Raw genomic sequence first — 26,012 nt, 5'->3', positions numbered from 1 at the left:
TACGATATATCCGAGTATAAACTTTAACCCTCTGATTTCTCGAGTTCAACGACTAACTCTAACTATAACTAACGCGATACTAACCGCACACTCGTCGACGTACAGCTACGATGTCGACGCCGTCTCTTTCGCGCTTCGTCACGCCGTCGGGCGCCTCGTCCTCGGGCGAGGTCATCACCGGTCTTCCTGGCGCCGGTGGTGTCGGTGCTGCTGCTGGTGGTGGTCATCACGACGAGCTCGAGGCCTGCCGCGACATCCAGTGCGAGTTCAATGCCACCTGCGAGCTCGGACCCGATCGTTTTCCGCGCTGCAGCTGCAAATTCGACTGCGCCAGCATCGCCCCCGAAAACATGCAGCCCGTCTGCGGTAGCGACATGCACACCTATCCGAGCAAGTGCCACATGCTCATGCAGTCGTGCCAGAAGCAGCAGGAGATCAGACTCAGGCCGCTTGATCTCTGCCAAGGTCTGCGATAGTAACACACTAACATAATACTAACGAATGACTAATGAATTTCTTGACTTTTTATCAAACTGGGAGCTATGACGTGTGATGTTGAATTATTTTATTTTTATTGGTTTTGTAGGCCTTGAGGTGAAGCCCTGCAACGGCGAACAGCCGATGCTCGACTCCGAGGGCAAAGAGTACGACTGCGGCGACGGCCCCAATCGACGCGACTGTCCGAGTCTCGGCTACTGCCATCGCACGCCCCGATTCGCTCGCTGCTGTAGTAAGATCTCGGCTGGTCCCGGTGGTGGTGTCAACGGTGGTGCCAACGGTGGTAGCAACGCGGCTCGCCCACCGGCCACGCGTTGCGAGGACTCCTGGCACGGCTGCTGTCCGGACGGCAGAACAGCGGCCCTGGGTCCCGACGGAGCCGGTTGCCCCAACCAGTGTGGCTGCAATCGACACGGCAGCCTAGCCGACACCTGCGACCCCGAGTCCGGCCAGTGTCAATGTCGGCCCGGCGTCGGTGGCCTCAAGTGCGACAGATGCATGCCCGGCTACTGGGGACTGTCCAAGATCGACAAAGGCCATCAAGGCTGCATACGTACGATTTTTTTTTGCTTTTGATATACACCAACGAATAAATGTACTGTTCATCAAAAAAGTTCATGAGGATTTAACGGGTTCTCTTTGTTTTGCTCACACAGCATGCGGTTGCTCGCTGTTCGGCTCGACTCGCGAGGATTGCGAGCAGATGACGGGCCTGTGCGTCTGCAAGCCCGAGATCCAAGGGAAAAAGTGCACAATCTGCACCGATCATAATAAGATTCTGACTCCAAAGGGATGTCAGCCAGGTACTGTATATACATAAATGCGCGCACACTTGTGTCGTATACTCTCGCGCAGCCCTTCTTCTTCCTCTCTGTGTATATGCATCTATATATATTTCTTCGCTCTTGCGTTTGCCACGAGCATAATTTACATTTATATAATGCATATCTCTTTGATCTCAGCCCGAGCATATTATAAACACAACCACACAGACACATATACACACTTTGTGCATACATTCTGGCGCACAACAAGTTTTATAGCTTTACACACAAGGTGGAAACTCCTATCCATATACATACATGCAGCGTCATTTCCATATAAAATATAAATCAATTTTTCCAACGCTCGCTCATCGAGCCGAGAAAAAAATCAACAAAAAAAAAACCATCATTCATGTATTTAACCAGAAAAATAACCGTACTAACCATATGCTTGATAACTAACGCTTCTTGTTGTTCGATAATTGAAAAAAACGCAGTGGACGCCGTGCTGCCCATACCGAGCAGCTGCAACAAGCTCGAGTGCTACTCGGGCGGCCAGTGCTCGGAGTCGTCTAGCGCCACGGGCTTGGCGGCGCCCCACTGCGTCTGTCCCAACGACTGCCCCGAGGACTCACCCGCTCGCGGCTTCACCGTCTGCGGCAGCGACGGCCAGACCTACGACAACGAGTGCGAGCTCAAGCTCTACGCCTGCCGCTACCAGACCGACGTCGTGGCCCAGGCGTTCGGCCAGTGCAGAGGTGCGAAAGCCGACGACGACGATCGCCGCCGTGGTGGCTACTACTACGGCGGCGCCAGGCCCAATATGCTCAGACGTTGATGATGATGACGATGATGACGATGATGACGATGATGCGCGGTTTTTTTTTGCAGGAGTAGTAGAAGTAGTAGTAAAACAGTAGCGCGTATAACACGGGTGTATAGAGGCAAAGGCTTTTTCTAGTTTTACGAGTAATAACGCGCACGCTGACGTCGTGCTCGCGCGGATAATCGATCGACGTGATTCTATATACTAATATATTATAATGACAATCGTTGTTTGATATCCGACGTGCCACCCAGGTCGATCGATTTCCGAACGAGCCAATATGCATTATATTGTTATATAGCCATGACGAACTAACCAGTCTAACTTTCTGCCAGTTCGCTGCCAAGCTGAATTAATAAGCTAATTAGATTAATGTGGTTTTACAATCATTGACATGTATGATATGTAAAAATATAATAAAACGTACTTACATTTGTACCTACCACACTCAATGAACTCATCCAATGACTAACTAATTATTCGACGATCCATTATCGATATTGATATTACTTTTTATTTATTATGAAGAGAATAAACATGTTCGAATTTATTTTTCAAATTAATTTTTCGTTTCGTGAAAATCTCTCGAGCTTTTCTACTTTAATTTCTTCCCGAAGCTGTTTCCACCCCCCACCCATCAGTGTTCCCAAGGAAAGGCATAATTCTCGATTTACCCGCGCCAGTATGGTTTTAATTTACCTTCGATCTTATAAAGGCAGAGATTGGAGGCTTCCAGCACACTGCTTTGGGCAGCAGCAGGAGCAGCAGCATCCAGAGTATTGCACTCGGCATTGAAATGCGCGCGCGATCGTGAAGGCCGAGCCCTCGGAGGCGCTTTTTAACAATTTAATTTAATTCGATCGGGCGATGCAGCATTGAATCACGGGCCTTCCGAGACGAGTTTCGTCTCTCTCTCTCTCTCCCTCGCTCACTCTTTTCCAGAACACACCAGCAAAAAAGATCGGCGAAAGGCAATCGAAAGTCGCCCTTTCTTTTCCTGCGTGTATACCAGCCGAACGATTGGTGTGTGTGCGCGCGCGCAAAATTTAACCTCTCTACACTAAACTCATTCGCTTATATTCGAATAAAATTTTACTAATAGAATCATGAATTTCGAGCTGAAAACTTTTTCCACGATTCCGCGACCCTCTCCGTATATACATGGTTTTTGCTTTATCTCGGCGCGGAACTTTATTTACGTTTTATTTCGCGATATATTGGAAAAATACTTGCTCGCTCTCTCTCTCTCGCGCGCGCGTACTGAGGAGTCAATCTTTTAAAAAAGTTTGATCCCGCGTGTCTGTCTTGACTTTGCTCTTCTTCTTCGCTCGCTCTTTCTTTTTCTTCGAATTTTGCCGTCCCGCGAGAAAGTTAAACACAAATTGGATTGGGTGAGCGCCGCGCGAAAGGTCAGTTCCCTGGACAATCTACAGAAGTGTATCGAGATAGAGAGAGGGAGAGAAAAAATAGCAACGACAAAGATTCATTCGTAATTTCATATATAAGCGCGCCTAACTCTCGAGCATTTTTGCTCGCCCTTATTTCCACAATCAACTCGCGCGCTCGAAATGACTGCTCGATCAATTATTCGCGCGCTTCGCAGTAAATAGAATCGGTTTTAGCCCTCACGCCGTTGCCGCCGTTCGGAGCTTTCAATTGAAATAATCGATTCTCGCCAGTCGATTATTCAGCGTTTTTATTTTCGGGTGAAACCTTATACTCTCGTGCAAGATTGTAAATTATTTCCGGAAGACGAGTGCGCAGCAGCGGAGGCGTATCTGCAGCTCATGAAGATAAATTAAAATTCACGATTACCCTAATTTCCATCGGGTTTTGGCTTTTTATTCGCTTTTACCGCGAGAGAAAGAGAGAGCATGTGTACCTTGGTACGACGGCGAGATGGCCCGAGCAACGATTCCATTTGCCTGGTTACGACTGCAGTCTGCTGTCCGGGGCCGCGCGCGATTGTCCTTTTATTGGCAGAAAATCGATACTTGACTCTCTCTCTCTCTCTCTCTTGGCGTCTTTCCTATGTATACCGTACCTACAGCTCGCCACGACAACTTTACCGAGTCGTCGTCGTCGTCGTCGTCGTTTGTTCGCAATTGAGATTTTCTTTCGAAACTTGCGCTCTCCCTCGTTCCTCCGTAGCATTTTTCTTCCAACGTACCGTTCATTTGTTGAGTTTGTTCTGTTTGTTTTATTCAAAAGTTAGTCGTCGAGATGAAAATCCCGAACGAATGACATTAAAATATACAAAATATATGTATATATATACCTGTATACGTCAATGAAGCTTTAATCGCTATTGAAAAGCCCTGAATACACTAAATAAATCCCGTTTCAACTCCAACGTCTGAGCAATAATAGCCGTTTAATTTAGCAAAACGAGAGCGTGTACACGCGACCCGCGATCGAAAGCGTTTTAACGAGCTCCGAATATAATGGCATGTTTTTTTTTCTTTCTTTTTTTACAGACGACTCGATGACCGCCAATACGGACCTGCCGGTCAAGCGATTCACGGCGATGCATTACACCCAGCCGGACGCGGCGATCTCCCCGCTGTCTAAGTCGACCAAGCACCTGATGGTTCCGGAACCCGACGCGCGCTACTACTACACGAATCGCGCTGGATCCGAGGAGACGCCACCGGTCGACCGTAAGAATCTCAAGCAAGGTACGAATTAATGACGCCTCGGGCAGCGTTATAAGAAACTGCGAAGTATAACTAATTTTTCTTATAATTAGGTTCAGCGGCGGCCTATCGACCGACACCGGCGACGATCCGCGTCGTGACTCCGATTTTGGGCGAGTACTGCGCGGAGAACAAGGACTGCGTGATCATCGGCAGCATCTGCAAAGACAGCCGGTGCGCCTGCGGACCGGACTACGTCGAGACCAGCGACAGGCAGGACTGTTCCAGCATAGGTAAGCGCGAGATGATGAAGTTCGAGGCTGGGAATCTCTTCGTTATCTCTTCGTAATACATTGTTATATACGTTAGTTTTTTATTGTTGTTGTGGGGCAAGGATATATATTACTGTTGAACGTTACACGAAGTAATTCTTGTAATTAACGAAAAAGTCTTTTTCGTGTAGTACCCATTTATCTCGTATATATTTTCCAGTTGTGTAGTTGTACGTACTCTAACAACCTGTATTATGTGTTTTATAACTTGTTTAATCATTAAATTAAATGATATTTTTAATTGAAGTTACACGATTAAATACACGAGAATGATAAGATCGAGTCTAATCATTGGATGTGCTATTTACTTTATAAATTTTGAATTATTCATGCGTAAACGTACGCGAAAAATGTAAACAATGAAGATCCCGTACAGCTATACACTCGGAGGATTTCCTCGTGCCTGGTGCTCGTAAAGTTACACGCGGCGCTCGCGGGCTTATATATAGAGGGCAAATGTGTTCTCGTTATTATTTTCACGTGCTACTGGCGTGGAGTATACCTTTTTTTCCCCTGGCCGCGCGGTGCCGTAAGCTCTCGTTGCGCGCGGATGTTCGTTTAACGATGTCGGTATATGAGCTCGCGCTCGAGTTCTTCTCTCCAAGAGCGAGATGTAAAAAAGTTTATCGAGCCGGAAAATTAATAATGCAAACGCAGCTCGAGGTTGTAAACTGCCTTCCGCAAAACTGCGCCGCCAAGGAGGATGGAAAACTGACAAAAGATTTTGTTACTCGCCGTTTTATTGAATCCTAAAACGCGTGAACGCTCTTTTGCTCCTCGAGAATTGCGGGTATATATACGTACTTGAGAAAACGTCGAAGTTTTTTTTCTAAATCGTCGACGCTGCAAAAGAACTTGGCGCATTTAGTCAAGATGGATATTCCATTTACAAGTGTCAATTTGTACGATTACAAATGCTGATAATTTTCCAGGTGATAACGCACCCGTGCTGCCGACCGAGGAGTTCCGCGCCTGCTCGTCCTCGCCCTGCCATCCCAAATCCATCTGCATCGATCTACCCGGTTCGACGTACACGTGCCAGTGTCACGAGGACTACTTGGGCTTCCACTGCGACGAGCCAGTGAACCGGCGCGACTACGAGGTCGCCTCGTTCGACGGCAAGAGCTACGTTCGCATGAACAAGTTGAAGGGCTACTTCAAGATCAGCATCGACGTCGAGTTCAAGACCTACGCGGAGAACGGCATACTCATGTACAATCAGCAGAAGGTGGACGGTACCGGAGACTTCGTGTCGTTGGCCATCGTCGATGGATTCGTCCAGTTCAGATACAATTTGGGCAACGGACCGGTGATCCTGACGTCGGCCGAGCGAGTCTCCATGAAGCAGTTCCATCGTATATCCGCCAAGAGGTATCACAAGGACGGCGTGCTGCAGTTCAACGAGGGCGACGAGGTGGCCGGACAGAGCGAGGGAATGTTGAAGAGTCTCGACTTGAATCAGGACACGTACATCGGCAACATACCCACGAACTACAGCAAGTGAGTCGAATCTTCGACCACGATCCTTATTTTTTGTGAGTAAAAAAAATTTAATGAAAAATTAATCTTTATAACAGAGTGTTCGACAACATCGGTACGTCGCACGGCTTCCTCGGCTGCATACGCAAGCTTCGCGTGAATCGCGAGCCGATCGATCTGCACATGGGCTACGATCGCGACATCCTCGAGACGTATCGCATCAAGGAATGCCGCGAGAATGGCTGCGCCAATCTGCCCTGCCAGAACGGTGCCACCTGCCAGCCGATCTTCGAGGAAGATCTCAACTGCCGGGGCAACGACTGTCTATTGGCACCAGGCGGCAGACGCTCGAAGCGACGAAACAGGCGTGGAGGCAAGCAGCGCCGATCCAGTAATGGTCCGGAAAATATGAGCGTCGTCAAGTGCAAGGGTGGCCAATGCGATTTGAACAACAACAATAGCAACAACAACAACAACAACAGCTACAACGAGGAGAGCAGAAGGCCGTGTTTGGAGCCCGGCTGCGATCATCCTTTGATGGAGGACGATCAACAACTGGCCGACTACGACGACAGCTACGAGCGTCAGGGCTACGAGGCCGTCGAGCTTGAGTACCAGTGCATCTGTCCGCCCGAGTACACCGGCAAGAATTGTGAGAAGTCCCTCGATCCGTGCAACAGTGCGCCCTGCCATCACAGCGCCACCTGCGACATACTGCCCGAGGGCGGCTACCTCTGCAAGTGTCCGCCCGGCCGCACGGGCCAGCACTGCGAGATACTCGACGCCGAGCTGACCGAGTTCATGATTCCGGAGATGCACGGCGACGGCTTCCTCGAGCTGCCCTGTCTCGAGGGCGTCGCGCGCACCTTCTCCATTGAACTCTGGTTCCTCACCCGGGCCACCGACGGCCTGCTGCTTTACAACGGCCAGCTCGCGAACGGCCGCGGCGACTTCATCAGTCTCAATCTCGTCGACGGCTTGCTCGAGTTCCGCTACAATCTCGGCAGCGGCATCGCCAACATCACGTCGCCCGATCCGGTCAGCCTCGATACCTGGCACAGCGTCCGGATATCGCGACTCGGCCGAGAGGGCCTGCTTCGACTCGACAACGGCACCGTGGCGCGCGGCTTCTCCGGCTCGCCTCTGACCGAGCTGAATCTCGAGATGCCGCTCTATATCGGTGGGGTGCGACACTGGCACGAGGTGCACCCGCTGGCCGAGGCCTCGACCGGCATGTTCGGCGCCGTGCAGCGATTGATGGTCAACGACAAGACCTACCAGAATCTCGCGGTGAACTTCACACAGCACAACACCGAGATCTACGACGGTCTGCCCTGCCCGAGCGACTCGAATCCCTGCCGAAATAACGGCGTCTGCTTCCCGCTGCTCAACAGCTTCTTCTGCAAATGCGCCAAGGGCTACGACGGCATCAATTGCGAATTCTGTATGTTCATACTTTCTCAAGAGATCTTGTTAAAAAGAAAAGAGCGAACGATTGAGAAAAAATATGTTCTTTTACTTTTTGCAGTCATGGGTTACGATTTCACGGGGAGGGAAGTCGTCGAACCGGCGGTAAGATTTACCGGGGAAAACTTTTTGCAGTTCAAGCATCGATATGGACGAAGGTACGTGGAAATATATATTATATCGTAATACATTCGAATTACGTGCATAAACGCATCGCATACCCCCTTTTATTCAATTGATAAATGACTTAAAAATTAAATTCGAATACATCTCTGTATATCTATACATTAAAAGCATAGTTAAAGTAGACGATGAAAGTTCCCTAATTGACCACTTTATGCTTTTGAATTATAATATATAATACGCATATACAGATATATCAGTCCAGCGCATAAATGTTTATGTATACAAATTAAAGCTTACTAACTACTCATAATGCAATGTACAGATTTATATCTATACATAATAATTTCATTGAATGGTCAATATTAAATATCGCTTTAAAAATATTCAAATTATTCATTCGTAATTGATGCTCCCTGCGTTCATAAAACATATCCACTTTAATTCCGCATAATGCAACGAGAGCGTGCGCAGTTTAAATTTCCCAACTAACCGGTAATTCAATATTCTACCCCGCGCTGAAAGCCTACTTTTAGATATAATACGCATAACACGAAGCCTGCATTTACTAATTCGCCCTAAGCGCGCACGAGCAAATAACAAAAAAAAATAACATACTAACTTTTCAACCTCTGCAATATATCCAGTCTCAACGTCACTAACACCACTAATCTCGTCGTCGATGACTCGTTGGACGAGTCGGAAATCGACTACGACACGGAGGACGACGCCTACGACGATTATGATAATTACGACTATAGTGAGTAAGTCTGTACCTGTAGTGCAGATTCTCATGTCCTAATCTATTATGTATTTTCATATAACTGTTCGTTATTTTTTATCCTTTGCTTGCTGCATTGATTTTTTCCTTTGTCTCCAACAATCAAGCCTGTACTTTTACGTTTGAGAATTCACGAATTCCCGTTTCTCTTTCTCTCCAACAGCGCACTTCCGCTTTTGTACATCGAATATTAAACGAAGTCTTTTTTTTTTTAAACAATGCAATATCACCGAGCTGGTTCGTTGAGTTACATAGATTCTTGTTTTAACGATAGGCCGTACATTTCTGTATTAATTGCATTTGGAATATTTTCGAGAAAATATTTGCCTACGAACGTGCTTCGAGGCAGAGCAAAGGTTTTGAGACAAGCTTTTCGATTTATATTTTACGAGAAGCGTGTATAAATATTTCCAAACCTGTCTTAATCGTACTTGCCTGTATCATCTGTAACTTTTAATTAGAACAAAAGTTCGTGGAATATACTATGTCGGTGTGCGCGGCAATGTAATGATAGACCAGCCGGTGAAAGTTATTATCAATTTTCAGTGCATACCCACATGAACTAAATTATAATGACAACTTTTCAGGGGAAAGGGACAAGAATCGAATAAATTTGAATTGAGATTGAGGACGACCCATTCGGAAGGTGTTATCGCATGGGTCGGCCGCGGCAAATTGGAGCACATGATGTTATCTCTCCACGAGGGTTACGTCGTGCTGTCCTATCGTGACAGGAGGGAACAATTTATTCTCCGCAGTAACGTAAGTACACAACAGCTTCGCTAACTTATATTTAAAAAAAAACGAGAGAAAAAAAACAGAAAATTGAAAAAAAAATCTCTATTTTTCCCTCCTCTCTCCCTGTGCAATTTTTAGGAAAGAGTCGACGACGGCTACTTCCATCATATACGGGCGGTGCGTCGGCGTCGCTCGACCGTCCTGCACATCGACGATCAAATACCCATCAAGCAGATGATCGACACCGGGCCGCTCGTCACCAACGGCCGACTGTTCGTCGGCGGCCGGCCCGGCCATCGCGGAGTCAAAGGCTGCATGCGCAACTTCGTCGCTGACAAGCGCAGCCTGCATCTGTCCAGACGAAAAATCGAGCTCTGTCACGATAACGACGTGCGCCGCCGATAATCCTCGTCCCAGCAACAGACAGAGAGAGAGAGAGAGAGATCCTTCCCCTCGTCATGTGTATACAAACACGCGCTGTTGTGAGATGTCGCTGACACGCGTAGCGCCTCTCTAGTTATAAAATCTTGATTTTTCACTTGTGCGTTTATTGTAAATATTTAGCTGTATTGCGTGTAATTTTACGAGAATTCAACACGTGTAACTATATTATGCATACGCGTGTTGAATCGATATTATAGATTTTTACTTGAGTTTCAACGACAGCATTGAGTGCGCCGACGATGAGCTTTCCATTAAACCCTAGTATACATTATAAGTATAAAAAAGCGCTGCGAAAGAAAGTCACGACATTTCATAACACAGCTGAAAATGAGAAAAAGATAAACACTTCCGAGCTCTATATAAGTAATTTATTATATGTGCGATGAAAACTGAATTAGTTTAAGGAATTTCACCTATATAGAAATCGTTGCGCGGCTTGACGTGCTTGTGGAAGTTAAAAGGTGAAAGAAAATAAAAAAAGTTCAAGTGCTACGTTCTCATCGAAGGACAATAATTTATATTTTTAAGAGAATGAAAAAACCGACGCACGCGCTCGACGCGGGCGCGCGTTGGGTTATAAATACATATAAATAAATAATAATAATAAAAAGAATTATTATAACGATGATATAAAAGAAATAGATATGAAATAATCTAGGATGTACTTACGAATTTATTGCGTATACGTAAGTCTGTGTAAACGAAAGTTAGAGAGGAAGCGAGTATAATATTATTTGCTTTTTTCTCGACAAATTCCAAATTCAATTGATTTGATGAAGTGAAATAATTTTTCAGTTGCGTGGGAATAAAATTTTGCCACGCTCATTGAAAACGTATGAGACTGATTAGTAAAGGAGACAGAGTAATACGCAATATAACAGTACAGCTTCTCGTAGTACAAGGAGGGAAAAACAAACGCGCTGAAAAAAATGTAAATCGATGTTATGTTTGAGTGTTTCAGTAGAGAGATTTAACAGAAATATTTGTGCATAAATAGATTCGCCCAATAGTAGACGCTGTAATTTATATATAGAAATAAATATATTACAATTAAATACAACATAAGCGTGAATGTAAAATGCCATATAAATTGAAATTTATAAATAAATACCGGTTGTAAGAAAAGGACGATAAAGACCTAGTTTAGTCAGAGCTTTTTGTAAACTCGCGATGTTCGGAAGCAGTTATAATGCCACAATGTTCACTTCAATATACATACACTACACGTACGAACAATGACTAGAAAATTGTGGATGTAAAACTATATATATATATATGTAGGCGAGTATAAGTAACTTTTTGATGTGCTAAAAACGCACCCCAAGTCCCCGACACTCCCTCCTGCAAGGGTATCACATTCCACGAGGAGGCAAACCAATTCTCGATAAAAATATATAGATTTGTCTCATGTGATGATCCGATGAATGTTAACTGACAAAAGTTAGACAAAATAAAAATCATTGTACGAGAAGTTTCAACTTATTATTAGACTTTGTACTTTATTTAAGTAAATCGCACTGTGTGTTAAATTCGTGCTTATTGAGATTTTTATACTTACCACTCGGAAATTCGTTTGATATACATATCGATCTGCACTGCCCTTTTTCAACGATCTTCATTTATGTCGATCAATTATGACAAACATATCTGTACGAGACTTTGATATCTTGACTATACCTGTTGAAAATTGTTACGATGTTTAGAAATTTTTCTAAATTACATCTCCGATGGTTTGGCATTTTTGCCAAGCTCTTTTTTATTCGGTGAGACGTACGTTGCGCACACTTGAAACCTCTTGTACAAATATTTGTGGAACGTAGAAAAAAATGCTGTTTTATGCTCTGTCTGCTAAATAACGCGTTTATGTACACGATATATAGTCTAGTGTGAATTGCGAATCCGAAAAGCATGCCATGTTTCCTGAAAAATAACAATTGTAAATACTTGTATAAGATTTTAAGTTAATTATATCATAGTTATACACTGTTTAATATCATTGCAAACTATAACGAAAGAATAAATTATTATCATTATACGTAAGATGAGAATATAAATATATATTATATATAAATATTATTCTATACATATGAATATTCGACCTAATTCAGCTTCTAAAATGGGGAAAAAAACCAACTAAATTAGTTCATAAATCATCTTTTTGAATCAAGCAGAGTATTTGATGTTTGCACAATTTGTGGAATGTTCGCAATAAAATTGTAAATGTCAACCATTCAGAAAAAATGCGTATTCATGGGCCTATACTTTATTTATTGCAACTGAAGATGAAAAGTTGCTAACATACTCGCATACATTTTTGAAAAGATGAAGATAACGAATATGTTGTAACGATGCGATGTACAGCATAGAAACTAAGATAATTTTCATATACACGTGCGAAATGGTGGTAATTTGAGATTTACGATATTTTTATTAAGCTATTTATAATTTTTTATTTAAATATAATCAAGTACCTCTATATACTATTGTATTATTAGTATATTTATTCTATTTGAAATAGTTGGTTCAAATTTTTCTTTTGAATTTTATGTGTACGAAAGAATTGGACACATCAATGGACTATTAAAACATATCTTTTTCTTAACAATCATTCATATTAGGATGAGAAATCAATTGACTTGAATAGTTCATGAAAGAGTATGACTGTTTCTAGTTAAAAAGTTAAAACATATCAATTCGTATGTATTAAATATAATTTATGGATAAAACAATCATATGCTTGAAAAGCATATCTTATCAATAAATTGATGATTTTTTGAGACAAAAAAATTCGATTGAACCTTAGTTATAGTAAAAGTTATTTACTATTGAATTATAATTACATGTGCGTGAATTGTACGAAAGAAGTTCTGTATCCAAGCTATCTACACAAGATTATGAAACGCACTGTACCATCCTTTGATAAAAGATTAAAATTTACTGAGTCACAATGAAATGCGCGTTGTAAAGAAATTGTATGTAAATATATAAAATAAAATTATGTGCGATATCTTCAAAAAATAATTCGTTGCTATTTTTGAATTCCTAGACGCTTTTTTTTTCCCGATTTTGTCCGAGTTGTATAACTTATCTTCTTTGCCAGCAGTAAAATTCACTCGATTGCTAACTTATCGACGAAATGTGAATCAAAACCATACTTTTTAATGCTGTCGAAGTTATTTTGAATGATAAACATAGTACTTATACTAGCTTTTTCTCTTTGTGCTACAAAGAATTATTCTTCTAATTTTTCATAATTAAATTTCATTAATAAAATTTCATTAATAAAAACTATTCACTATTCATTAAAAATGAGATACCTGATGTGTTTCTTTCAATGATACTTTGTAATCACTCAGTTTTGCTTTAATCCCATTGCTAACTCTGAAATTATATTAATGATTTGAAAGTATTATTAAATTAAATTCAAGTTACAAATGAAAAAATTATGGAACGGGAAAAAGGTAAATGATTGTTTATTCATACATTTTGTACCATCAAGAACTTTAAAGATAGAAAATACATCACCTTTATCATTGGATTATTATTTTAAATATTTCAACGAATTGTCACACCCTGTATTAACAATACCAAACAATTACAACATAATCGTATATTTACATAAAGGTGACACGTATATATATATACCCCTATAATTAAGTAACTACAGTATGATGATATAAGTAAGGAAACTCTAGAAATCAACAAAGTATACGCAAAATGAGTAGAGGGGATGACAGACAGATCGGCAATTCATTGAATAGTGTGACTAAATCACAGTTTTCTGCTGTATTAAAAACGGCTCAGTGCTAATAATTTATTAAAGTATTTCTGCTAAAAAAACGAAAGTATTGTACAATGTCTCTATCCAATGATAGTGCAATAAAATCCCTACGCGATGCCGTTGAATCAAGAGATTTAGATTTGATAGAATCATTATTGAAAAATGGTGCTGATCCGAATGTAGTTGATAATGATGGCTGGACAGCTCTTCATTATATCTGTTATCAAGATAACTTGACGATGACCCATTTCAAAATGATTCAAATTCTTATCCAGTATAAAGCCGACATTAATATCCAAAATGAGTATGGTGACAGTCCTACAATTATTTTGTATCGTGAATCGAAAGATTTCGAATTACGCTTCGAAGTTTTAAAGTTACTACTAGAAAAGGGAGCCGACGTTACATGTGTTGACAGAGCTGGCAACACAGTATTACACTTGATCCTTTGCAATGAAAAGAATCCAAATATTGTAGAAGCAGTGGAATTATTGTTGAAACATGGAGATATTGTGAATATTCAGAATATAAATGGTCAGTCTGCACTTCATCTTGCGTCATTGTACTCCGAATGTATAAAAGTGGTTGAACTACTTTTGAAAAAAAACACCGACCCAAATGCAGTTGATAATGATGGCTGGACAGCTCTGAATATCATTTGTGCACAATCTAGTTTGAAAAAGGTTGATTTAAAAATGATTCAACTTCTTATCCAATACAAAGCCGACGTGAATATCCAAAATGTGTATGGTGATAGTCCTTTAATGTCCTTATATCTTAATGTGAAAGATTACAACTTACGCTTTGAAGTTTTCTATTTATTACTAAAAAATAACGCAAATGTCATACGTGTCAACAAAGAAGGTAATACAATATTACACTTGATCCTTTGCAATAAAGAGAATCCAAATATTGTAGAAGCAGTGAAATTGTTATTGAAAAGGGGAGTTGATGTAAATATCCAAAATGAAAATCGTCAATCTGTACTTCATGTTGCGGTAGAATTCTCTCGAAATGTAGAATTGGTTGAACTACTTTTGAGAAATGGCGTCGACCCAAATGCGGTTGATAATTATGGCTTTACAGCTCTGGATGTCATTTGTGGACTACCTTATTTGAAATATATCGATTTAAAATTAATTCAACTTCTTATCAAATACACAACAGACGTTAATATCCAAAATAAGTATCATGAGAGTCCTATACTTGCCTTATATCGTAATGTGGAAGATTGCGAATATCGCTTGGAGGTTTTAAAGTTACTACTAGAAAATGGAGCCGACGTTGCATGTGTTGACAGAGCTGGTAACACAGTATTACACTCCATCATTTACCGTGAAAAGAATTCAAGGATTCTAAAAGCAGTGCCATTGTTGTTGAAGTATGGAATCGATTTGAATATCAAAAATGAATGGGGTCAATCTGCACTTCATTTTGCAGTAAGATTTACTCGAAATTTAGAAGTGATTGAACTACTTTTGAAAAATGGTGCTGATCCAAATACGGTTGACAACAGAGACCAGACAGCTCTGAATTTCATTTGTGCACGAACTACTTTGAATGACGTTGATTTAAAAATGATCCAACTTCTACTCCAATATAAATCCGACGTGAATATCCCAAATGAGGACGGTAACAGTCCTATTATGACATTATATACAAATGGCGGTTATTACAAATGGCGGTTGGAAGTTTTCAAGTTACTATTAGAAAATAACGCAGATATCACACGTGTCAACCAAGAAGGTAATACAATACTACATATTATCGTTCACTGGGGAAATTATCCAAATATTGTAGAAGCAGTGAATTTATTGTTGAAACATGGAGATATTGCGAATATTCAGAATATAAATGGTCAGTCTGCACTTCATCTTGCGTCATGGTTCTCTGAACGTATAAAAGTAGTTGAACTACTTTTGAAAAAAAATACCGACCCAAACACAGTTGATAATGAAGGCTGGACAGCTCTGAATTACATCTGTGCACAATCTCGTTTGAAAGATGTTGATTTTAAAATGATTCAACTTCTTATTCAGTACAAAGCTGATGTTAATATCCAAAATTTGTATGGTAAGAGTCCTATAAGGACCTTATATCGTGATGTGAAAGATTACAACTTACGCTTGGAAATTTTCAAGTTACTACTGGAAGCCGGAGCCGATGTAACATGTGTCGACAATGCTGGTAATACAATATTACACAATATCCTTTCCAATCAAGATAATCCAAATATTGTAGAAGCAGTGGAATTGTCGTTAAAATATGGATTAGATGTAAATATCCAAAATAAAAAAGGTCAGTCTGCACTTCATCGTGCGGTTGGATTTTATGAAAGTCTCAAAGTGGTTGAACTACTTCTGAAAAATGGCGCCGATCCAAATATGATTGATGATAATGGCTGGACGGCTCTGAATGACATTTGTGCCCAACCTACTTTGAAAAAGGTTGATTTAAAAATGATTCAACTTCTTATCCAATACGAAGCCGATGTGAATATCCCAAATGATGACGGTAACAGTCCTATTATGACCTTATACCATCATGCGAATGATAACAAATTACACTTGAAAGTTCTCAGCTTACTCCTGAAAAACGGAGCCGATGTTATGTCTGTCAACAATGAGGGTAAAACAATATTACACTTTATGCTTCAGAACAAAAATAATCCAAAAATGAAAAAAGCAATTCTTGAATCACAAAAGGAATTCAATTACAGAAAGAATTGTTGTTGGTCGTTCTTGTGTAGGTGGTAATGGCAAACCCGTATTGCACTCACTAATTATAAAAGTAAGCTCATATTATTTTCATCCCAATAATAATGACGATAAATTGGAAAATGTATGGGAATACGTGTATCAGTATATTGAAATACTTTTAAAACATGGATTGGATGTCAATGTCAAAGATCGAGATGGATTTACTCCGCTAAATGAGGCCGTGTCACACTGTAATTACCGCATGGCCAAATTTATTGTGGAACAAAAAACTGACGTTAATACTGTTCAATTCAAAGGTAGATTTTAAAATGTAATGTTCGAATCCTTAAATCTAAAGACGACAATTAACAGATAGCTATTAACAAACTTTTGCAAGGCAATGGTTTTGAAATGACTAATTTTGTGTATTTAACACTACTTAAATATTTGACGTGTTGTGTGAGTTTTCAAAATAACGAGAAGAGAATCCAGAAACTGATTGTTGATTTAGGAAAAGAGATGATCATAGGCAATAATATTTCATTTCTGGATCTTTGCAATTCTGGTCCAGATGAAACTTAAAGCTTATCAATAAAATGTGATTATGAATCAGCAATATACCCAAATAATATTGAGTCAATCCGTTTCAGAGAAGACTTTGACGGTTTTGGAAATATGGGACGAATAATAAAAGGATACATTAACGAAGCTTTAGTAAAGAGACTGAAAACACAAGTGACCTCTAACTCGATTATAGTATATTTTGTAACAAGTGCGCGAAGCAGTTGACTCACCCAGGAGTTGTTTTCACCCGAGCGTAGCGAGGGTGCAAAGACTCCTGGGTGAGTCAACTTCCTCGCGGACTAGTTGCAAACGATATTTTTTAACTCTGCTTGCGAGAAACTAGGGTTTTCTGACGCTTTAAGGTTAGAAAACCCGTGTTTCGCGCACGCAGTGTTAAAAAACTTTTAACTCGTGATATTTTACCCGATTTATGTTATGATAAAATCATCCATTTTTTAGACACTAGTTTTAAAGCAGTTATAAATGATACATCTTAATTTGATGTACATATATTTATATTAGTTATATATCAAAGATAATTGTAATCAACGAGTAAAATAAATACAATGAATTACTTAACATTATTGTGTAAACTACATATATCTTCAAAAAATAATTCGTTACTTTTTTTTAAATCCTAGACGCTAATGTTTTCCCCGATTTTGTCCGAGTTTTATAACTTATCTACTTTGCTGGCAGTAAAATTCACTCGAATCCTAACTTATCGACGAATTGGGAATCATAACGATACTTTTTAATGTTGCCGAAGTTTTTTTGAAAGAAAAACATAGTACTTGAACAAGCTTCTTCTCAACGCGTTTTGTACTACATGGAATTATTCTTTTAATTTTTTATTATTTTGTAATTAAAAATCATTAATAGAAAAATATTTATCATTCAATAAAAATTTGTTTTATTTCCATTGCTAACTCTGAAATTATACGATTGATTTGTGAGTATTATAAAATTAAATTCAAGCTACGAGGAAAGACTCGCAAAGTCTTGCAATAGGTACCTTGAAAAATATACAAATCGAAAAATTACGAAACAGAAAAAGGTAAATGATTGTTTATTTACATATTTTATGTCATCGAGAACGTTAACGATAGAAAATACGTCATCTTCATTATTGTATTATTATTAATTGAAATATTTCAACGAATTGTATTACCCATATCAAAGTTAATTTGATATTGATGTAAAGACGACGTGTATATAACCCGTATAACTATAAGTAACGACAGTATGATGATGTAAATAAAGAAACTCTCGAAATTCACAAAGTTTACACAAAACGAATAGACGGGCTGATAAATAAAACGAAAATTCATTAAATAGTGAGACTAAATCATAGTGTCTCATAGTATATTAGAAACATCTCAGTGCTAATAATTCATTAAAGTGTTTCTGCTAAAAAACTAATGTAGTGTACAATGTCTCAATCCAATAATAGTGCAATAAAATCCCTACGCGACGCCGTTGAATCAAGAGATTTAGATTCGATAGAATCATTATTGAAAAATGGAGCTGAACCAAATGTAGTTGATAATGATGACTGGACAGCTCTAAATTACATCTGTGCACAACCCACTGTGAAAGTTGTTGATTTCAAAATGATTCAACTTCTTATCCAACACAAAGCTGATGTTAATATTGCAAGTAAAAGAGGCTTCAGTCCTATGATGACTTTATATAATAATGCTAAAAATTACACGTTACGCTTTAAAATATTCCTCTTATTACTGAAAAACGGAGCCGATGTTAAACTTGTCAACCACGATGGTAATACAATATTACACTTGATCCTTTGCAATAACGAGAATCCAAATATTGTAGAAGCAGTGGAATTGTTGTTAAAAAGGGGAGTTGATGTAAATATTCAGAATAAAGATGGTTTTTCCGCACTTCATCGGGCCGTTGGATTTTATGAAAGTCTCAAAGTGGTTGAACTACTTTTGAAAAATGGCGCCGATCCAAATAAGATTTTTGACAATGGCTTGACGGCTCTGAATGACATTTGTGCCCAACCTACATTAAAAAATGTTCATTTAAAAATGATTCAACTTCTTATCCAATACAGAGCTGATGTTAATATTGCAAATAAAGAAGGCTTCAGTCCTATGATGACTTTATATACTAATGCGGAAGATTATAAGTTACGTTTCAATACATTTCACTTATTACTGAAAAACGGAGCCGATGTTAAACTTGTCAACCACGATGGTAATACAATATTACACTTGATCCTTTGGAATCCAAAGATTAATCAAAATATTTTCGAAGCAGTGGAATTGTTATTAAAAAGGGGAGTTGATGTAAATATTCAGAATAAAGATGGTTTTTCCGCACTTCATGGGGCCGTTTTTTTTTGTGAAAGTCACAAAGTGGTTGAACTACTTTTGAAAAATGGCGCCGATCCAAACGCTGCTGTCTGTGGCAGGACAGCTCTGAATTTCATTACCCGTGAACCTGTCTTGAAAATGGTCCACTTGAAAATGATTAAACTTTTTATCCAATACAACGCCGACGTAAATGCAGAGGATGATTTCTACAACATGCCGATACAAAACTTATTTAAGCGGGGTAATTGTTTGGTTAGCGAATTAAGATTGCGCCTGAAAGCTTTTCGATTGCTACTAAAAAACGGGGCCGATTGCGAAAGTGTATATGTACTTGGCAGATTTATGATGTTGCATAATACAAGTAAACGTGATCCGTATGGGCAATCCTCGGGAATCGCAAAAGCAATTCAACGTCTATTGAATGATGGAGTGAATGTAAATATACAAGATAAAAAAGGTCGTTCTCCACTGCATAATGCAATTGATCGTTCAAGAATCGAACATATTAAATTTTTATTCAAGAACGGAGCCGATCCAAATATCGTTGATGTCGATGGCAACATACCCTTGAATTATACTTTTGAACGTTTTTGTGAACGTGCAGACTGCGTTTGCTGTCTAAAGCATCCGACTCATTCAGAAAGATATCCATTTTTGAAAATACTAGAACTGAATGTCGAAAAGAATGCAGATCTTTCTCACGTCGGTGGTGATGGCAAAACCGTATTGCACTCACTAATTATAAAAGTAAGCTTATTTTATTTTCATCACAATAGTAAAGATCACAATAGTGAAGTCGATAGATTGGAATATGCATGGTCACACGTGTATCGTTGTATTGAAATACTTTTAAAACATGGATTGGATGTCAATATCAAAGATCGAGATGGATTTACTCCGCTAAATGAGGCGGTGTCACACTGTAATTACCGCATAGCTAAATTTCTTGTGGAACGTGGAGCTGACGTTAATACAGTCAAATTCAAAGGTGGATTTTTGGAAAATAAAGTGTTCCCATCCTTAAACCTAGCGACACTTTTAAACCTCCTAGATATTATCGAACTTTTGCAGAACAAAGATTTCAAAATCAAATCCCATCAGTATTTAACACTATTTAAATATTTGACGTTATGTGAGAATTTGCCAACTAACGACGAACGTTTTTTATTATTATTTGATAGATGGATTAAACAGGTTAACCTTCATGAACCGTGCTGGAGGCATGTTTATGAATTAGGTGAGATCTTACTTCGCGTTGTTCACAACATGCATGCACAAATTTTTTATAATTATTCATTAATATACTAAACTAAATAATAAATGATGAATATTTTAAAATAATACAGTCCGAATATAGTTTATGCTCAGCAACTTTTTTGACATTAAAGCTATATGTTTATATTTGTTTTTTATTTAGGTTCTGGATCTGTGATTCGAAAATTTCTTGAAACAATGATTCTCGCAATTGATGATAGTTCAAATTGCACCAATTTTAATAGCACCCAGCTAAAAATGAGTTTATACAAAATCATCAAACAATATCTTCATGTGACAAAATATGGAAATATGTACATAGACATTGAAACCTATAACTATTTGGGAGAGAAGTTGGATACACTTGTTTCAGAGAAGCCAGAAACTGATGAAAATTATAAAGCATATAGAGACAGAGAATACAAAGACCTTCGAGAACAAATTGATATAGCAAAAGAGATGATCATAGGCAATAATATTTCATTTTTGGATCTTTGCACTTGTGGTCCAGATGAAACGTACAGGTTATTGATAAAGTGTGATTATGAATCAACAATAAACTTAAATAATATTGAGTCATCTAGTTTCGCGAGCGACTTTTGCAAATTGGGAAAAATTCGAAGAATTATAGAAGGATACATTAGCAAAGCTTTAGTAAGAAGATTGATAGCACAAGTGACATCTGACTCGATAAAACTTTTAACTCATAATATTTTACCCGATTTGTGTTGTGATAAAATCATCCGTTTTTTAGACACTGTAGATTTAGTATCTGTTTTTGAAGCAGTTATAAATCATAGATCTTAATTCGATATACGTACTTATCATAATTTTATATTTAAAATAATTATCATTAACAAATAAAATTAAAAAAAACGAATTACTTAATATTATCGTGTAAAGTGGGTCCTAATGCAAGTACAACAGGCCATAATTCATAAGAATTAAAAAAATATATACTTTTGTTTGAGATCAGCGTTTATACTTTTTTAAAACTCTTTTCTCAATCCAGAAATTGACATCCTACACTGGATCACAGTTGTTTTAAAATATATATTCAGGATTATTCTAATGAAAAATGATTATGTGATCATTAATAAAATAAACTGTAGCATACACAATATTGAATAGGGAGCGACGTGCATTTTCAGATTTTATGTATCGTAATTCAATATTTTCACATTTTGCTGACATTAAAGAAAACAATTGATCCCAAAATGACAGCGAAAACAACCACTTCTAAAATTTCCATTGAAAAGTACCACATTTCGCGGCTGTTCTTTGAGTGTGATAATTTTGCACAATTGTGGTGAATTATTAGTCGACTTTTTTACATCTTTCGTTTATAAATTTTTGATTGTTTAACGTTTGAAACCAGTCCTTACAATGCTATAATTGCCCCCGAGTCGTATCGGTTCAATTAATAAGAAACCTAAATAAAAAGGTAAGATCGTTTCAACTGGAGAGCGCGAATCGAGTCAACGAAATATTTGACTGTGTAAAAGTTCGCGTTTGTAGAAGAAGAAATCGGTGCTTCTACATGTTTCAAACACGTGACCAATGAATCTAATGGGTGGTGATATTAGCAGGTACTTCTTCGACGTATTTGCGCACATGTCTTTACCAAGGTCGCACATGACCTCGAAATTTCAAACTACAAATCTGTCCTCTTGGCATACCAGTTGCAAATAATCATGATTTTCGCGGAAAAAACGTTAATATAGAGATCACCAAGGCTCCACCTATTGTAGTCTGTGTATTATTGTCATCATTGCCGGAATCCTATAGAATTTATGTATAAACATCACTGCGCCCTACTTCGCTATGTTCATGATTTTTGCATCTCCAATCTAATGTCACAGGCCGTCTTCTGCAATTTTTGCGTAATGACATTTGAGTTTCTCTAGTAATATTCATTTATGGCTACTTTGTAGATAGGGAAATAATAAGAATCAATTGTATTATGATAACATTTTTATTTTCTGAAATTTTTAAAAATGTCTAACACCATATATTTGAATTTAATTTTATAATATTGATTTCGCTAACATACTATTCATGATATATTTATAAAAAAAGAGTTCTCTACTAAATTCCTCCAACGTTTTGTACAACTATTCTAACTCGGTCATTCGAAAAAAATATATCCTATTTTAGACATTCAAACGCATCCATCACAGTCTCACTTTTTCACACGCGCTCGCTTCCACGCTCACAGCCATTTACGCATTCTCAATATTTACAAGATACAATTTACATTTTTATTCGGCGATCGGGTTTTGATTTATATGTACTGGCATTGACAGCTGCCCACGAGTAGCCCAACATCAGCTGTTCTTTCGCGACGTACAAGCAGCATGCGGGTTTTATTGAAAAATCCAACGGAAGTGTCTTAGCATAAATAAATAAAATGGAAGACGAGAAAATACTGAGCTTCAAGGCGTCTTGGGAATTTCTTTGTTCATGTCGTCGAGCTTCTGTCGTATGGTCGTCCTGATCTCGTTGATGGGTTTTATCAGGTAGATAGGCACGTGATCGTCCCGCCTCTGTAACGAGAAGACGAACGAAAAAAAAAATTAATGATTTTCGAAGAGCTCGTATACTCTCGTGAATCGTCGATGTCGAGCAGTTTGAGCATTGTAAGTAGCTATCTTTTTCTTATATAAAAGCAACTATGTCTAAAATTAAAACCTCTTAGCCGTGCCAACTATTCAGTGACGTTACACCGACTTGTGTTATGCTCTTTGCGTATAGCAGTCATGAGATCCGATTCGCATCTTCAGCAATGATATTCGAGTAAACGGTTTTACAAAAAAAAAAAAAAACTTAAAGAGTCATTATAACTTATTGTAGACATTCGATGGACCGTATTAACTACTCTTAAAAAAATTATCGCTGACAGCAATTAAGATCGGAAATCAATCGATATCTTACCTGAAAGAGGCACTCGCCCTCGAAGTCGAGGACCTTCTGTTTGCGGGCCCGCAGCAGCAGACCCACGAGCTTGTCGTTGATGTGCACGTAGAGATTGAAGAGATCGCCGAACGAGATGGCGAGTATCTCGGGCGCGTCTTTGCAAGGTGTGCCGTTCTGATTGATGACGTCGCACAGCTCGAGAATCTCTTTGAGAATGTGACACGAGGCTTTGCGGCCGCGTATGTCCGACAGCGAACCGGCGGCCGGCCTAAAAGCGCCCCACAACAAAAACAACAATTGAAAAATTGATTATTATTGTTAAAAAGTCTCGTGCGCGTTGCGCAAGCCACGTCTTATAGGCTCGAACGCGACCTTAAAAAGCTTTTAAGAAGCTTTTCTCGGCTATATAAGTCGACTATACGAGGAATGTAAAAGCTCACCTTCCGTACTCCTCCTTGGAGAATGTTGGTTTTGGCAAGTTCAGACCCGAGGTGAAGGGATTCTTCTTCTGGCCGGAGATGTGTTTGTTGGCGTGCTGATCGAACATGGCCACTTTGTCGTTCAATGATTCCTGATAAACAAATAAACCAAAATAAAATTCAACAGCTGATCATGGCCAATCACCTCAATTATCGTACTGTTCTCGCAATTAGTATACCTCGTTCAACATTGTCAACCGAATCTCGTTTTGTATATGTCCGTATATGATATGCACGATTGAGAGTCGCGCGCGCGTCTCGGTCTCTGTGTATCTGTCACTTTCTCGAGCTTTGCTCGCGTGCGAAGTGACACTGCAGTTAAACGACTGTGCTAAACACTTCGCGCGGCTATAATGCGAGCTTGCGGGTGATGACATCAACCCGCCGGCGGTCGGGAGGGCTTCTAATCCCTCTTGTCGACGCAATATGTCTCTATATGCTCGGGTGCATATTATACATTCGTGTATCTGTCGTAGTCGGAGTGACATGTACGAGCATTGACTGTCCGCTAGTCAATCGGTAACCGATTTTTTTTTGTTGCTTATCAGCAAATTCCGCTGCTTATATCTTTTTTCAAAATCTCTTCCAACGTCATTTTCAATCCTTTGCTCTCGTTTTTGTATAAGGATTTTACAATTGGAATATAATTATAAAATTATATTTGCAAAATAAAAATTAATTTTAAAAAGTCCAAACCTACAGATTGCCACGGTTTACGTAATGAAGATAATTATGCATAAATTTTTATTACTTTTTGCATTCTGAAAATCACAGCCAAAAAGAAGCAGTAACTTCTTACATAGTTACTGTTTAGTTAGTAATTACGCAATCAAAGTTTGCCGACGCAAGCATATGAACACAAAATCGGAAGTATCGAAAATCGCTGAAAATTCGAGCGATAGCGCGACCGACGCGCAGATCTCGCGCGGCTCAACAGGTGACGTCGAAAAGCTCGCTCGTATACATATACCGCCGAGAGACGCTCAAAAATATACACAAGCGACACGGGAATCGCTGTCCGAACACGCCCGGGACACTTTTCAACATCAATAAAGATGACAAATAGACGAGAGATTTTTGGCGAAAATCCTGATAGACGCTCGCCCGACCGTGGCCCTGTCCATATGAGCGAAAGAATTGCGCGTCTACGGCGACGACGACAACGTGACGTGCCAGAAGAAAAAGCTCGCGCATTCGAACCGCGCGTGATCGCGTTTAAATTAATTCAGCTTCGATTTAGCAAAAATGGAAAAGGGCTTTGTCTCGTTTTGAGGGTATTGGGTTTTTTCAGAAAATTTCGAGATGAATAAGTCAATTTTGCGTTACATTAATCGTGTACTGTTGTCGTTATGAATGGAACAGGAAATTAATGTATACTCTTGAGTATTAATGTGCAAGTGTACATCTGCCAAAATATGCTTGCTAAATTATACGAACTTAATAAAAATGTTTGTGCTCGAGAGACCAAAAATTAACTTTTGTTTTGACTTGTTGGTTATTATTTATAAAAATATAAGCTAACCAAAAAATATAGTTAGATATCATTATTCAAGGAGTTAAATAAGATTCGATTATGAAGGAACGTATATGAAAATTTGAATTATTAAAAAGTATAAACAAAAAAAGTAAGTACTCACCATCATTACGGATGACATCGTGTAAAATCTTCTTTTTCTCTTGTCTTTTTTTCAAATCAATCTCAAACAACCTCGAACTCACTGAAACTTCTCTCGCAACTCGCACTTGAGTAAAAATCGTTCAACCAAGAAAAAAAAAAGAAAATACTTTAGCCGAAATAAAAAAAATGTTCGAAAAACTATACGTCGAGTTATCAAGCTCGCGCTCTTTGCCAAGCCGACTACTTGCGAATGAATCACGCTGGAGTCGTA

The 26,012-nt window shown here is 39.2% G+C and overlaps 3 protein-coding genes across 4 annotated transcripts in view; 2 read left to right on the top strand and 1 right to left on the bottom strand.

The window, feature by feature from the left end:
* LOC106655299 (agrin-like) overlaps window positions 1-12,094 on the top strand; it is a 169,688-nt gene extending 157,594 nt beyond the window's left edge. The window contains exons 9-20 of one of the 2 annotated variants that reach the window (XM_023461857.1): window positions 106-465; window positions 587-1,051; window positions 1,155-1,301; window positions 1,760-2,020; window positions 4,566-4,766; window positions 4,838-5,017; window positions 5,989-6,556; window positions 6,634-7,979; window positions 8,064-8,160; window positions 8,773-8,889; window positions 9,494-9,668; window positions 9,783-12,094. In XM_023461857.1, the coding sequence (XP_023317625.1) occupies window positions 106-465; window positions 587-1,051; window positions 1,155-1,301; window positions 1,760-2,020; window positions 4,566-4,766; window positions 4,838-5,017; window positions 5,989-6,556; window positions 6,634-7,979; window positions 8,064-8,160; window positions 8,773-8,889; window positions 9,494-9,668; window positions 9,783-10,049 (4,184 nt within the window). In that variant the 3' untranslated portion in view covers window positions 10,050-12,094. The remainder of the gene's footprint in view (window positions 1-105; window positions 466-586; window positions 1,052-1,154; window positions 1,302-1,759; window positions 2,021-4,565; window positions 4,767-4,837; window positions 5,018-5,988; window positions 6,557-6,633; window positions 7,980-8,063; window positions 8,161-8,772; window positions 8,890-9,493; window positions 9,669-9,782) is intronic. The other variant, XM_023461856.1, reaches the window with a different exon arrangement.
* Window positions 12,095-13,859: 1,765 nt separating this feature from the next.
* LOC106655300 (serine/threonine-protein phosphatase 6 regulatory ankyrin repeat subunit C-like) lies at window positions 13,860-21,652 on the top strand. The gene is made up of 4 exons (XM_023461845.1): window positions 13,860-16,618; window positions 17,219-17,324; window positions 18,560-20,711; window positions 20,892-21,652. The coding sequence occupies exons 1-4, from the start codon at window positions 13,944-13,946 to the stop codon at window positions 21,533-21,535; spliced, it is 5,577 nt and encodes a 1,858-aa protein (XP_023317613.1). The 5' UTR covers window positions 13,860-13,943; the 3' UTR covers window positions 21,536-21,652.
* A 1,086-nt stretch (window positions 21,653-22,738) lies between these two features.
* LOC106655334 (actin-binding Rho-activating protein-like) lies at window positions 22,739-26,012 on the bottom strand. The gene is made up of 4 exons (XM_014375663.2): window positions 25,761-26,012; window positions 24,085-24,215; window positions 23,663-23,912; window positions 22,739-23,274 (listed from the first exon to the last, which is right to left on the bottom strand). Exons 1-4 carry the CDS (start codon window positions 25,776-25,778, stop codon window positions 23,164-23,166), a joined length of 510 nt encoding a protein of 169 aa, XP_014231149.1. The 5' UTR covers window positions 25,779-26,012; the 3' UTR covers window positions 22,739-23,163.

This window comes from Trichogramma pretiosum, unplaced genomic scaffold, assembly GCF_000599845.2.
Source record: "Trichogramma pretiosum strain Unisexual culture from Peru unplaced genomic scaffold, Tpre_2.0 scaffold12, whole genome shotgun sequence".
NCBI classification, from domain to species: Eukaryota; Metazoa; Arthropoda; class Insecta; order Hymenoptera; family Trichogrammatidae; genus Trichogramma; species Trichogramma pretiosum.
The sequence above is the reverse complement of the archived record's forward strand: the minus strand, read 5'-3'. Positions and strand labels throughout refer to the sequence as shown.